The following is a 15,446-nucleotide window of genomic DNA, read 5'->3' as shown; positions in this document are numbered from 1 at the left end:
TGTACACTACCGCCCCCAATAGGATAAACATTGAGATTTGTTGTAAACAATAATGAAAAATATTCGCATTTACCACCCAGCAAGAAAAACCCACATGTTAGGATCTGCAAAATGGCAAACGCTTTATAAAAGGCAAGCCAATCGTGTCAGAAAGTTCGGCTCTTTTTAGAGAACCGACTCATTCGTCTTGGGACACTAAAAAGACCCGCTCTTTTGGCTCCCAAGCTGCTCCTTTGTTTTTGTTCCATGTTTTACCAATTATTATGGAAGAGTGTGTAATTACTTTAAACACAAAAATGAGAAAATGAATAAAAATAAGAAAAAGGGGGATAAAATAAAGACCAAATATTAAAGAAAGAACAAAGAAAATACAATACGGAAAACAGACAAAATAGAAGAAAGAAAGGAAGAAAAAGAAGTGAAACGCTGGGGGGAAAATATACAAAAAACAAAAAGGAAACAAGAGAGAATAAAAGAAGAAAGAAAAGAAAAACAAAAAAATAAAAGACCAACAAAAAAGGAGAAGAAAAAGGCGGGGCCTCCCCTTTACTAACAATCATGTAATATTGTGCACAAAATGAATGAATGATTTATAAAAAAAAATCTATTACAGTATTAAATTATGATACCTTTTGTTTTCTCACTGTTAACTAATTTAATCTTTGAACTATTTTGTACTAAGCAACTTTTAAGTCAAGCAAAAACAACAACAAAAAATTAAAAAAACTGACTTCAGTGGCAAGGCAGCACGGCGGCTGGGTGGTGCAGAGGTTCAGGGTTAAAGTCTAGCTATCGCAGCCTACCCCAGTGGAGTTTGCATGTTCTCTCTGTGCCTGTGTGGGTTTCCTCCCGGCACTCCGGTTTCCTCGCATTCCCGAAAACATGCATGTCGGGTTAATTGGCCAGTCCAAATTGTCCCTAAGTGTGAATGAGCGAGTGAGTTGTCTGTCTCTGCGTGGCAACCACTTCAGGGTGTCCCCTGCCCACTCCCTGAAGATGACTGGGATGTGCTCCAGCACCCTCGTGACCCTACTGAGGATAAGCGGTGCAGATAATGGATGGATGGATGGATGGATGGATGGACTTCAATGTAAGAAAATATCTACATCACGTTTTTAGAATGTGGGAGGAAACCCATGGAAGCACGGGGAGAACATGCAAAATCCACACAGGAAGGCTGATAGCTGGATTTCAACCCATGATCTCAGATTTGCACCGCACTATGCCACCCACAATAAAATATAAACAAAAATCAACATCACATTTTCGATTAAAAAAAGATAGTTGTGAAACACTTTTTCTCAAAAAGACACATGAAACAAAATTAAAATATTTACAATTCTACAGATCTAATGCAATGCTGGGACGTCTTCGGCATGAATTTAAATATTGGCTTCTTGTGTGTCGTGCAGTGTTGGGCACGTTACTTTAAAGAAGTTGTTAGTAAAAGTTACTCAGTACTTCTTCCAGAAAGTAACTGAGTTAGTTCCTAATTTACTCTATGGTTAAAGTAACTAGTTACCAGACAAAGTAACTAATTCAGTTACGCCAAAGATAACTTGTTGTATGTCAAAGAATTTGAAATTTTCTGAGCTGTATTCGAGTCGGCTGAATAAAGAAGAGCAGACAGGTAGTTTTGTTGTAGAACCTTTAATGTTGATAGCACCTCATCAGCAACCAATTTATCCTACACTTGAAGTTCTACCAAAATAAGCAATAAACAATATAATGAATAGCAATCAACAGTAAACAATATAAAGTGAGTTTAATAAATTAAATCTAACTCGAAATGTCCGTTGTAGGGATGGTAATTCCGACTCTTTTAAAGAGAACTGGCTTTTTTGGCTTGGCTCACTAATTAGATAGATAGATAGATAGATAGATAGATAGATAGATAGATAGATAGATAGATAGATAGATAGATAGATAGATAGATAGATAGATAGATAGATAGATAGATAGATACTTTGTTCATCCCCGAAGGGAAAGAGCCATCTCTCTCACTCTCAAATGGCTCTTCAGGTTGGTTTTGTTTTTTTAATCCAATATTATCATTATGAATAACTTAAAAAGGGTAAAAATAAAGCTAAATTAACATTTATGATTTAAATTGAAAATTGCAGCAAACATGATAATACAAATCTATACATCTACAAAGAAAAAGATAGAAATCCAAACCTATTTAATCTGTTTTATACCCAACAAATTTGAAATCAACACCATAGGATGTAATGTAAAAGGGAAAATTGCATATTGACGAAATAATAAGCGTAAACAAGCATCAAATAGGGAACCGGCACATTTTAACGGAGAGCCGGCTACCATCGTCACTTCCACGAGTCGGCGCATGGAGCCAGTTTGTTCGCGAACGACAAATCACTGCTAGCCAACAGATGACATTGATAGCAGTTGCAGTGTTTTCCAACCTTTTTTGAGAGGAAGCCCAATTTTTTCCCGTTCAAAAATCTTTAAGGATCCTGTCGAAAATGTTCCAAATTTGATTTCCAGCACCAGTTCCATGTTTAAATTATAATGTTGAATAAATTGACAGTACTGTAAAAAAGTTGTACCTATCGTTTTGTGGCTCAGGAAGTAATACAGACTATTTATTTTGGTCAATCATTTTGCTGTAATTTGGTATATTACTATATATTTCAACCTGTTTTACCAATCTTTTTTTTCTAGAAAAAATACTTAAAAGGAGCAAAACTCGTCAGCCATTTTAACTTGTTTTGTAAAATAAGAAAATAATATAAATAATTAAAATGGTCTTTACTAGTATATATGCTATTTTTGCAAAGTCATTTTCCACAGCTTATTTAAACAATAAAACCTTTGTAAATATATTTCCATGTACTACCTCCTGACAAGATACATAGTATTCCAAATGAAAACAAATCTGTTGCCAACTACTGATAGGGATGAATGTTACAGTTACCTTGCTGATCATGCTTGCGGAGCATGCTTTTTTTGTAGAGAGAAATTGGATTGTTTCCTATGGCACAGTAGAAAAGCTGTCAAAGCACGCTATTGTTCCCGAGCATGATCATTTTAATTAAAATGTTTTAAAGAATTTTAGGTACATATTTCATATTAATGACAGCTTTAAATATAAAAAATAGCCGCATTACATTATCACCCGTTATTTAGCAAAAAGGTTTTCCATACAAACATTGTTTTTTATTCATTGTACGGTGGTTTAATCAATTGTTTTATGGTACTCTCGGGCTTACATAGCTTTAATAATGAAAAATAAGCGGACAGCAATGTCTAAAATTAAAGAAATACAAGTTTTAAGAAAATATATACTTATTTAGGGCAGCACTGCAGATGAGTGGTTAGCACGTGTGCGGCACAGTTCTGAGGTCATGAGATTGAACCTCCTGTGTGGAGTTTGCATGTTCTCCCAGTGCTTGCGTGGGTTTCGTCTGGGCACTCCAATTTCCTCCCACATTTAAAAAACATGCATGTTAGGTCCAAATTGTCCCTAGGTGTGAATGAGTGAGTGGACGGTTGTCTGTCTCTCTGTGCCCTGCGATTGGCTGGCAAATAGTTCAGGGTGTCCCCAGCCCACTGCCCGAAGATAGCTGGGATGGGCTCCAGCACCCCCGCGTCCCTACTGAGGATAAGCGGTGCCAATAATGGATGGATATATTTATTTATGCAAGCCAACTGAAGACCGTTAAGATGAAATAAACACCCATGGTGCTTTGCTACAAGCAGAGACTGAGAGAGCAACTACGGATTTTGATGTTAAAATTCTAACTGGTGGAGTTTTGTGGTGTTCCTACAGCAGGTATCCCAGGGTCACAGGTGTTTTGCCCCTTAATATGTCCACCTCCCCTGAGTAGGGCAGCAAGGGCTGAGTTAGCCTTCACCTGCATGTTGAGTGTCATCTCAGCAAAGTCATGGCTTGTTGGAAGAAAGAAATAGAACTGGTTCATAGCGTTATGCTTTACTTTGATTGAAGACAGGGTATGCTTCTAACACGTTGGTTTTTATGGATGGGGAGAAAGGCCAGATGGAATGCAGATTTTTGTATTATTTTAAACTGGAACACTGGAACTACAGTGTGACATGGGTTGGATGAGTTTGTTGTCTCGTTATTCACAACACATGTGGTCGAATGAACTGACAGGAAGCTACAAGCACTATGCTAGTCACAACTGTTCCAGTGCGTCACTTCTTTTTTTTAATAAGAAGCAATTAAAGAAGTCATCAAAGTGAATAGGATACCAGCAGCTTAATTGTCATTACGTTCTATGCATAACTTTCAGGCATCTCCTAGAATGTGGCATTGTTAACTGTAATCATTGTCACGGTTGCCATCGTGCCCAATAGGCGCCAGCTGCAGCTCGTTGACAGATTGGCTTCCCTCCTATTTAAGCTCAGTGCTCTCACTCACTTTTTGACAGTCCGTCAACAAAACTCTGCACCCGCTAGACGTGGGTTTTGATGCTGTCCCGTTTTGATTTCAGTCACGGGTCTCCAGTGTCTGGTATCGTGCACGTCATTTTCGTCCTGTCTGATATCTGTCTCCAGTCTCCTATATCTGTTAGCAATCCTTTCAATCCCATTCTGTCTGGTATCAATATCATCTGTCCGGTAACAGCTCGTGCAACTGGTATCGATGTCGTTGGTCTCTTGCTTTTTGTTGTTCCACGCTAGACTTCTGTCCCTCTTCTTTCGCCCAGTGATCGCCGAATCACTGGCGTTTTGTGTTAACGTGCATGACTGCACCATTTCCCGTAAAAAAAAGGCTTGTCTGAGAAACGTCATGCTTTTGGGTTCTTCTCCTGTTCCGGTTCATGACAATCATCATGTGCTTGAATGCGATTAGTTAACTATGAAGACAGCCACAACTCATTTAGAAGAGGGTGTGTACACTTGTGCAATCACTTTATAACAGTTGTTTATGGTTTAGTCTATTTTGGAACTTGTTTTGTATGTGTTAGAAGCTACATTAAAAAAGTTTTTGAAATCAAATTTACACTATAAAAAAACGTTCTTTCTGTGTCATTTGAGCCAGTCAACGAATGAAATAAGGAAGTTTTCCTCATACTTGCACAGATGCTACTTCCGAAAAACAAAAGGAAAACCCTCATGGATTGTGCAACATCAATGTACTAAACTTGTTTAGCCGCCTATGCTGACAGAACGAGTATTCATTTGACATATACTTGCCAGGAATGTCATATGACGTTTCAATTACTCGGTACTGTACGTGTGGAAAAAGAAAGAAGAAGTATGAAAGTGTGGACATTCTAACATATTGAAATTCAGGCTGTTTGCAAAATGGGAAGCTACGTATGACTTCAGGTTTCACAAGGGAAGTAAGACATTTTTAAAAGTAGACCTGACAAAATAGGGATTTATTTAAATAAAGTTGAGAAAACTATCATACAAAATGTTTTTTTCAGTGTATCGAAGTGCTTTGGCAAAACAGATGTGTCCAACATGAACTGCCAAGGAGAAAAAAATCGCATAAATTGGTGCGTTCAATGACCTTAAGGCGAATACAGAGCTTTGATACATAAGGTGGGCAGATTGGGAAAAAATAAATTGCAATTGTAAATATCCTTACTTTTGATCCATTCAGCAGCTACTGTGCATTGTGACATTTGACCGCCCTGACCCTCCCCCCCAAAACTTGAAATTACATTCATGCTGTGGATCATTGTTCAAAAAGGGTTGACCCAAAGTATCAAGCTTCGTTGAACCTGTAGAAGCATTTCCGTAAAACCGCTGGATGCAGAAAAGAAAAACCGGCCAGTTTACTTCTCATCAAAGACAGCCATTGGGTTGTCGTAAGCGGCACCTTCCAAATCGTCAATATTTTTCCTGCGCATCTCCGCTGGAGGTCTTGGTGGGGGATTCTGAGGAGGATTCTTGATGCTTGGAGCGGTCCTCCTAACTTCCACTCTTGGGAGAATGGGTTCCCAGTGCTCCCCATGAATGGCCGCCTTCAATAGCAAAACATAAGTTACAACATGTTCACCTCATGGTTCAATGTCAAACTCAATGTCAAAAATTATTTTAGACTTTTATAGCATTTGAAACAAATAATTAAGCAACATCACTTCCTGGTTAGATTTCAGCTGTGCTGAAATGCACTCGTGACGTATGGCTCAAGAGCAGTACAAGTTGTGAAACAATAACTTTCTCGTAACTGTTACAACAACTTCCTGGATAGGGTCATAGGTGTAACCAGCCCATTTGGTGGGGTGCTCATGCAAGTCTGTAGAGATTCCGGTGTATTACGGTGAGAGTGTGTTATACAGTGGTTATGTTGAACAACTATTTTACCACAAAAAACATGACTATGTTATTATCAACAGATATTAGTCATTGTTTTAGATGCATTGAATTAAATCCAATAATAATCATACTAACTTAATTGTTGAATGTGTGTAAGCTTTGGGTGTGGTACCAGCAATACCCAGTGCATTTGCAGCTTTTGCTGTAAAAAGCACTATATTACACACACACTCACAGAGCAGCAAAATATGAACAGTAGCTTGCAACGCTAAAGGTCAGACGACACAATTTAATCTGTCAATTGTAGGGTGGAATTATAAAGTGTTGAATAGAATGCATAAATGTCTAATAAGTTCCATGCTTCTTTTTCTGTGTGTTTAAATGTACTCTATTAGAAATAAATGAGTAAGAACTGGGCATGACGTAGTAATAGTGTTTCTGCTAACTACAAATGTGTAATGTGATGTTGACAAATGGGGAGTGACACTCCTGAACAGTGTTGAATGAATCTAAATCACTGAAATGGGAAAAAGAAAAAACTCTGGGTGCTCAGCACCCCCACAATCTCCCCTGGACAAGGTGAATAACATGAAAGCACCACGTCAACATTTGACTTACGGAGAGATAGATCAGGCTGGCAATACCGAGGCAAACACATCCTAAGACTGTAGCAAGTATAAACCCAGCAGGAACGCACAACCTGGAAAACAGACGGAAGTCTTCATTTGGGTCGAAGTCACAACACAATAGAAACGTGGTTGATTGGATGGAATGTTGTCGAGCATAGGAAAGAAGGTGCGTTTGTCAACTTACGCAGCATGCAAAAAGGCCCTGACGTAGTAGTTCCTTGTCAGTGGCCCAAAAGCCTTCACACAGATGGTAAAACAGTATTGTCCCCTAAAACACAACAGTAGAGAATGAGCATTACCAGATTGCCTGTCATTAAAAAAAACCTAATGTGATGGAAACAATAACATCACTTACTTTCGCTCCACACCCGTCCCCTTTGCCCTTCTGCTTCTTGGGTATTCCAACAGGCACACAAAGACACCAGCAACGCTGTGCAACCATGTCAAGGCTTTCTTATCAGACAGGTTTGCCAACATGTATGATTACACGGGAATTAAGCCTCTTAAACAAAATTTGTGCTACCGACTCTGATTATATTTAACAAGTAAGCCACTGAAAGAAGTATGACTATTTATTCCTTAAAGGAGACATTTTCAGTTGGATATCTTTATGGAGCCCAAATTGCCAATTCCTCACTGAAGACAGTTAATATTTTACTCAAATCATCTGTTTTTACGAATTCCATTACCTCCTCCCGTTTTGTGAACACAACTTGCGTGCATTATGTATGTACGATTATCATGAATCTTCACTGAGAGTTGGTTTTCTCAGATATGCTGGCAATTTTTGATAAATAAGCGTTTATTGAGTAAAGCTTGTTTGAAATATCTTAGTCTTAAGCAAGTACTTAAATGTCAAACATAAATAAAAATAAGTCAAACATTTAGGAGCCAGAACTTTTCTGTGATTATTTGAAAATTCCAATTGTGTGTCAGACTTTTGAATGCACCGCGAGTCTTGCCCCGAGGGCCAGGGGTTGCTTTAAAGGCCTGGGAGACGCTTACATTTTCATGAACACCAAAATAACTTTTATTTTAATATAAAACAGATGTCAAATATGTCAAAGCTAAGATAAACTTGTAATATTACATATAGTTTAAACGGCAGGACATGTCCAATTTTCTTGTATATCGCAGTTATTTTTATGCAGACCATTCGTACCCCCCAGATGCACAATTATCTCTTCACACTTACCCATTCACACACACACTCATACACTGATGGCGGCGACATCGGAGGCATTAGGGGTTCAGTGTCTCGCACAACAATAAGATCTGCATGTGACTCCAGGGCAAGTTTAGCGGGTAAAGAAGTCCAACTTTGTTGGCGATAGAAGGCATCTTCCTCTGCCTCTTTGTAAAGTAGTGAAACCACAATAAGTAAACCACGATACAGCAAGAGATTACTGTACATACAAAAACAAGCTATGCTCTTAGCTATTTTCACAAGATGGGAGGGTGCGCTTTTTGGTACAGAAGAATGTGCTGGAATTCTCACAGACGGGTGATTGAATCAAATCACCGTGTTGACTGTTTTTAATGAGGAAATGGCTTTTAAAAATGTTTATAAACTCCAAAAGGTTTTTCCAGTCATCTACGTCTTCTTTAAACTTGTTTCCATGGTTTCATGTAACATGTACATGTAAAGGCCGAAATAACATGCACCAAATGCATCTTGAAGCAATAAAAATAAAATAAATATTTGAACTCAAGGCAATACAGTATTAGTACAATACTAGTCATAACCTAGAGTGGAATTAGGCAACTGAAAAGGATACATGGCATAGGCAGCAAACTGCCAACCTCTGAACAGTCCTGCAACCCCCACAATGCCTCCAGTAAGAAGAACTGCGAGGATGAAGCAGGAAAACTACTGTTAAATTCACAGACACTTATTAATCTTCCAAAACACATACATACTTCATTGATAAGGATTATGTGGGAAATGAATAATTAAAATCTGGTATTTTTTCTCAAAATATGGAAAAAGCAACAGCCCAAGCAAACACAAGTGAACGTTTTGAAGTTATTTTTCGTTAAAACTGCTAAATAAAAAACATAAACTTACTAAGTCCAGCAGCCAAGGCTTGCTCATTGGCCCACATAGCCCACTCGATCTTCCCCATGTCGCCTTTTTAGTGAACTCTGAAGGAGGAAGTTTTCTCTGATGTGAAATGTGATCGCTCAGCACAGGCATTGAGGAAGCATTAGAAATATGAAGGTTTGGGCCTACCTGAGACACGCCCCCTCTGCGTCATGACCAATGGCGATGTCAAATATGGCAAACAAATTCCTGCATTTTAGAAAGTCTTTTCCATCCATTATCTGAAATGCATACCTTTTTTGCTGTATTTTCAATTACCGTACGGCAATAGAGACAAAGAGAAAATATTGAACCTCTTCCCCTTGAGTTAGTTTATAATAACAGTAAAAACAGCCTAAACTTGTCCATTTTTTATGAAACAAGTACAAAGTAAACTTTAACTGTATAAACAATAAATATAAGTATTTATATTCCAATTGTTTCAGGACAAAAGTAAAAGAAAGTCAAGAGATATCATGCGCGTGGTTAGGATTTTCTTCAATTGTTGGATTCAAATCGTGAAAATAAGAGAAGGATTGTTTCTGAACCCATCCATCCATTATCTGCACCGCTTATCCTCAGTAGAGTCACAGGGATGCTGGAGCCCATCCTAGCCATCTCTGGGCAGTGGGCAGGAGACACCCTGAACCGGTTGCCAGCCAGTCGCAGGGCACACAGGGACAGACAATTCGCTCGCTCATTCGCACCTAGGGAAAATTTTGACCGGCCAATTAACCTGACATGCATGTTTTTGGAATGTGGGAGGAAGTGCCCGGAGGAAAACCCACGCAGCACGGGGAGAACAAGCAAACTCCGCACAGGAAGGTTGGTAGCTGGATTCAAACCCATGACCTAAGAACAGTGCCGCACACGCGCTAACCACCGCCCGCCATGCTGCCCTGTTTTTGAACCCCAATTTCCAAAAGGAGCTGCTATAATGATTTCAGCCAGAAGATGGCATCAGCAAGCAGAATGTTTTTGAAGTTACATTCACCACCTTTAAATATGGTGAAAACGCTAGATACAAAAAATAAAAAATGGAATACATAACAAAAAAAAGGAAAATGAAAAACGCACTCCCTTGAAATTAATCTATCCATTTGATTCCTAGCTCCTCTTTTGCTCGGCTAATGTCACTTGCAGCATAGCCACGGAGTCTGAGGAGGCTCCGGTGTATTACTGTGACACTCCTGAACAGTGTTAAATGATCCTAAACAGGTGCATCACCATCGGAAAGGGCAGCGGGGGCAGTGTCCACCCAAAGAAAATTGGATGTAGAAATAAGGGCAGTCTCGGCAGTACATATGCTGTCCCATTCATATAATATTGCGTATGTCAGCGGACACTAGCATAGATTCTTCTGCGTCAAACAGCTCAGTCTCCACGTATCGTGACCTTACTACTTACCTACGAGACTAAATCAATGTTGCCACGCAAGTTACCGCGCATTTTGGAATAACTTGAATGAATCTGTAAGAAAAAAGGGACGGTTTTGCTAACTTCCATTTATTTGTAACTTATGGATTTACGTAATCACTGTCAGACTCTGTCACCAGCTCAGATGTTGTCAGTGGAACAAGAGAAGGAAGCAAACCGTCAGAACCGTAGGTCAGTTCTGGTGTTGCATGCCTGTAGTGAAATTCCGTTCTCTTTCCATATAAGCGTCTTTTTCGGCTCAGATCACTAGAAGGAGTCAGCTCTTTTGGCTCCAGAACGGCACTTCAGATTTTATTTCTTTTTGCATTGATCCATATATTACCAATATTATGCGCTATATGATTTAAAGAAGGGGGAAAATGAAAAATAAAAATTGAAAAAATGAGAAAATTGAAAAAGGACACAAAAGAAAAGAAAAAAGGAAACAAGTCAGGAGAATAAATAAAAGAACGAAAATAAGACAAAGAGGAGTACGCAAGAAAAAACGAAATAAAAAGATAAGAAAATCAAGAACAAAGGAATAAAATTGTGGCGGAAAAAAATGTTGGTTTAAGATCAGGCGATGGTGTATTTGTAATCCTGTGCATTTTTGTGATTAAGGGATGTACAAATAAATGGGACTTGACTTGTCCCTTTGATCAGTATATTAAATATAACAATGTAATATTATTTACAAAATGAATTTATATATCTAAAACATATTTTATCCTACTGAATTATAATAGCAATACTTCATTTAAACTTTGAAGCGCGCGTGCAGCACAGTTCTGAGTTCAGGGTGTCCCCTTCCCACTGCCCGAGGACGGCTGGGATGGGCTCCAGCCCCCCCGCGACCCTACTGAGGATAAGCTGTGCAGATAATGGATGGATGGATTTGAACTTTGAACCTTTTTATACAGAGCAACTTTAAAGTCAAGCAAATTAAACTCCTGCCTGACACAACTTAGTGTCCATTTAAATATTGTCTTTTCATTGCTACAATAAATAAACTACAAAATACATACGAGACTCTTTTTGTTTAAAGTAAAAAGGCTAATTGTGAAACACATCCCCGATAATCAGTAAAAACACAAATTAAAATATTTACAGATCGGGAAAATACTATACTATATTATATACTCAACAAATTTAAAGTCAGCACACACGGAATCCAAGGGGAAAAACATGCATATTATTATTAAGATGAAAAAAAAGCATCTGGAAGGGAGCCGGCTGTCTACTGTTTTAAAAAAGAAACCTGATATAAGATGTAGTTGTAGGTGCTGTTGGTTATGTTTAACATGCATTAGTACTGAGCAAGAAAATAAAATAGTGGTGCCCCCATAGAGACTGTTTGTGGACGCCACTGATCCTAAATCACTTTAAGTTAAATATAAAGAAAACTTACCCAGCCTTAACCCTGAAATCTCTAAACCTGCAATCGCCCATGTTGCTTAGTATTGGTAATATTGATATTTGGATCAATTCGCCCACCCCTTACTCATTACACATGTCTTTCAATGACATCAACACACTAATCGACAGAAAGCTTGAAAGAAACATCTCCTGGATGCAACTGGGACACATCATCAGTGATGTATCCTGGGTTCATGGAGTTTTTCGGACAGTCTCGCTCACGTGACCCAGCCGGGGTTGATCACGCCTCAACTTGCGTCCCAGTACCAGCCCACAAATCTGCCCTTTTGAGCCATAGCCACCTAGTCGCTTTTTCTGTAGCTTCATCAGCGGATTTAATGGCTTTGTTCTTGGTTGTGTCAAGACTGGAACAGAAACCGGACCCACTTGCGTGACGTTTACCACAAGTTTTATTGCAAGAGAAAGGAAGGGCTGCGCCCACGATCCGGTGTTCGCTGGGCGCGGAAAGCAACCCGCTTTCGTACTTGGATTGTGATCTGAACACGGAAGTGGATCTCCCGTTGCGAGCGATAGCAGTGTCAGGGGCGGAAAACTGGTCGGTAGCTGGGACTGGGAGAGCAAGTTGTGGTCGGGGTCGGAAACGATTCGTAAGCCAGAACGGGAGAGCAGACGTGGTCTGGATCAAAAACGGGTCATAAGTCGAGACGGGAGAGCAGACGTGGTCAGGGTCGGAAATGAGTCGTAAGCCAGAACGGGAGAGCAGACGTGGTCGGGATAAAAAACGGGTCGTAAGTCGGGACGGGAGAGCAGATGTGGTCGGAATCAAAACGGGTCGTAGCCGGAGACAAATGGGAGCAAAAACAGGACAGGCAGGAGTCAGGATCGAAAAAAGGCTTGCCATGTAAAAACAGAGGTTCGCAGATGGACTGACAACAAGGGATTGACAGGACCGGGTTCAAATAGTGACAGGGAGCCAATCAGAACCCGCAGCGGTTGGCGCCAAATGAGCGGGCAGAGCTGAGTCACATCAGTAATCATGACAGGCTGCCCCTGTCACACCCATCCGCCCTAGGACTTTGCAGTAGGATCGTTCAGCAAAACCTTTGCAGCCAACCTCTATTGGCTCAAAGAAAAATTTCCAGCCCCTGCCCCTGCACTCTCCACCAGCTTCCTTTCATTGGCTGCCTCGATGCGTTCTTCCCACGGGACTGTGAGCTTCCAGCATGATCAGGTATTTTGAAGCCTCAGAGGCGATTATCATGTCTGGTCGGAGCGATGTTACTGATATGTACTGGGAGAACCTTAGTTGTTTCCCAAGGTCAACGTGCAACTGCCAATCAGAGGCAATGTGGAGGAGTCCTGATGTTGTCTGTGCACAAGCCCTGGGTTTCTCTCCTGCCTTGATAAAATGACTACCTCGCTCAGAGGTTGATGGTTTTTGAGTGTTAGGAGGTTTATTCTAATTGCATTGTTGAGGTGTTCTGGGGTAATGGGTTCATCTCCAGCTACCAGCCTTCCTGTGTGGAGTAAGCATGTTCTCCCTGTGTTTGCATGGGTTTCCCCCAGGCACTCTGGTTTTCTCCCACATTCCAAAAACATGCATGTCAGGGCAATTGGACGGTACAAATTGTCCCTAGGTGTGAATGTGATAGCTAAGGTTGGCTCCAGAACCCCCGCAACCCTACTGCCGCCCTATCCTTTTCATCAAAATGGATTCTCTTTTGTTTTAGGGAACGTTTCACAACAGCTGTTGCCCAATGGGTATTCATAATAGCACAGTCATCCTGGGAGGGGATCTGTGCCCTTTTCAAAGGCGTCTCCCTTTTTCACCAATTAGTAGCCTGAGTTTCTATTTGCCAGGTTTGATTCATCAGACAATGAGATATGATCTTTGAGAACAGGAGTGGGAAAACTGTTTTGAGTCGCCGGCCACATTGAGATGAGAGGGGCTGGAGGAAAAATAATATTGATTTTATTTTCGCGTGTCATGATTACTCATTGCACTCACCTGTGCCCACTCGTTTGGCGCCAGCTGCTGCTGGTTACCTGATTGGTTCCACCTTGTATTTAAGCTTAGTGCTCTCACTCCGTTAGCAAACCTCTGCTTACGCAAGGCAAGCACTTTGACTCTGACTCCCATCGGTCCCGGGTTTTCATCCGTATACCACTCGTCTCTTCCTGATTCCCCGTTTATCTCCAGGTACGACACGTTTTTGACCACCGACCACAATTTGATCTCCCGTCCCGGCTAACGACCTGTTTTTGACTATCGACCCCACTCCGGCTATCGACACGCCACGCCGGGAGATCCACGCTACGATTCCGTGAGCAACTTGCTTCCCTCGTCCAACGATCACCAGATCGCTGGCGTTTGTTTTTCCTCTGTATCTCAATAAACTTGTGAGTAAACGTTACGCATCTGGGTCTTCCTCCTGTTCTGGTTCTGACATTTTGTATCTAACTGATACTGTCTCAACTCCAATAGCTCAAAAGGATAATGTATTGGCCTTTCAAATCGTTTTCATATCGTTGCAGACATTTCAAAAGATGTATTTCTATTTTTTTGCCCAATCCCTTCTTGCAGAACAAAAAGAAAATGATAAAAAAACAAATGGAGATAAGCATAATTAGAATATCAGCAACAATAAACATATTTGAATAATCAAGCAGACATGTATAAGGACATATTGTGTTTTTTTTCTAAAACTAAATAATTTAATCTAATAAATTTTGAAACACTCACAATTAAAGCCCCAATTTGTAATTTAACAGAAAAACATGGCGGCGTGTTTAAAAGAAAGACAAATAAAAATTAACAAAGGTATGATAGTTCCTGGGCAGCACAGCGGTGCAGTGGTTAGCGCGTGTGCGGCACAGTTCTCAGGTCTTGGGAACCTCCTGTGTGGGTTCAAATCCAGCTACCGGACTTACTGTGCGGAGATTGTATGTTCTCCACGTGCGGTTTCCTCCTACATTCCAAAGACATGCATTTCAGGTGGATTGGCCGGTCCAAATTGTCCCTAGGTATGAATGAGCGAGCGAGTAGTCTGTCCCTGTGTGCCCTGCGATTGGCTGGCAAGCAGTTCAGGGTGTCCCCTGCCCACTGCCCGAAGATAGCTGGGATGGGTTCCAGCTCCCCTGGGACCCTACTGAGGATAAGTGGTGCAAATAATGAGATGAGAGATGTTAGTTCATACCATTCAAACTGGGGACAAGTGGAGTGAAACAATTGGTGATGTCAACTCTATCTTGATTGGATGGTGCTTACATGGTATTTAGTCTGCGAGGTAAACATCAAATCATAGTAGTCAAAACGTATGAGTAGGAGTTTGCGGGACACTAGCCCACTTCAGGAGGATACGGCCCTTCACTGCTCTTCCAGCCAGGATGGCTTTTCGGTGTCGGGTGGCTCGAGTTTGATGTTGAACTGCCGGAGAGTTTGCACCAAATGCTGCTGGTTGCTGGCAAAGTACGCAGAGATGGCGTTGTGGAAGAGCAGAAGCTGCTTGTGCATCTCCTCAGCCTTAATCTCCACCAAGAATTTGAGCTTGATGGTAACGTCGGATCACAGTCGTTCATATTTATCCTTCTGGAGATGGTACTGCAATGAAGTGTTTTTGCCTAGTATTCAAATCAAATTTTTTTTTAATAAAACTTTTTTTCTACCCTTAAGAGGCACTAAA

The 15,446-nt window shown here is 40.6% G+C and overlaps 1 protein-coding gene across 1 annotated transcript; it reads right to left on the bottom strand.

The window, feature by feature from the left end:
* Nucleotides 1–5,341: 5,341 nt before the first annotated feature.
* On the bottom strand, nt 5,342–9,102 carry cyba (cytochrome b-245, alpha polypeptide). Its single transcript, XM_088334601.1, has 6 exons — nt 8,956–9,102; nt 8,666–8,735; nt 7,243–7,317; nt 7,072–7,155; nt 6,877–6,958; nt 5,342–5,963 (listed from the first exon to the last, which is right to left on the bottom strand). Exons 1-6 carry the CDS (start codon nt 9,011–9,013, stop codon nt 5,775–5,777), a joined length of 558 nt encoding a protein of 185 aa, XP_088190727.1. The 5' UTR covers nt 9,014–9,102; the 3' UTR covers nt 5,342–5,774.
* Nucleotides 9,103–15,446: the final 6,344 nt, after the last annotated feature.

This window comes from Urocampus carinirostris, chromosome 4 (assembly GCF_059441175.1).
Source record: "Urocampus carinirostris isolate Australia breed hairy pipefish chromosome 4, RoL_Ucar_1.0, whole genome shotgun sequence".
Classification (NCBI taxonomy): Eukaryota; Metazoa; Chordata; class Actinopteri; order Syngnathiformes; family Syngnathidae; genus Urocampus; species Urocampus carinirostris.
Note: the sequence above shows the minus strand (reverse complement) of the source record. Positions and strands in the feature narration are given on the sequence as shown.

What these genes read in the sequence shown, in the direction of transcription:
- cyba (XM_088334601.1), bottom strand. Translation starts at nt 9,013, where the DNA reads ATGGGGAAGATCGAGTGGGCTATGTGGGCCAATGAGCAAGCCTTGGCT. An exon ending in AGCCTTGGCTGCTGGACTTA is followed by an intron (nt 8,736 to 8,955) that starts GTAAGTTTATGT and finishes TCATCCTCGCAG; the next exon opens with TTCTTCTTACTGGAGGCATT. An exon ending in CAGTTTGCTGCCTATGCCAT is followed by an intron (nt 7,318 to 8,665) that starts GTATCCTTTTCA and finishes ATGGTTGCACAG; the next exon opens with CGTTGCTGGTGTCTTTGTGT.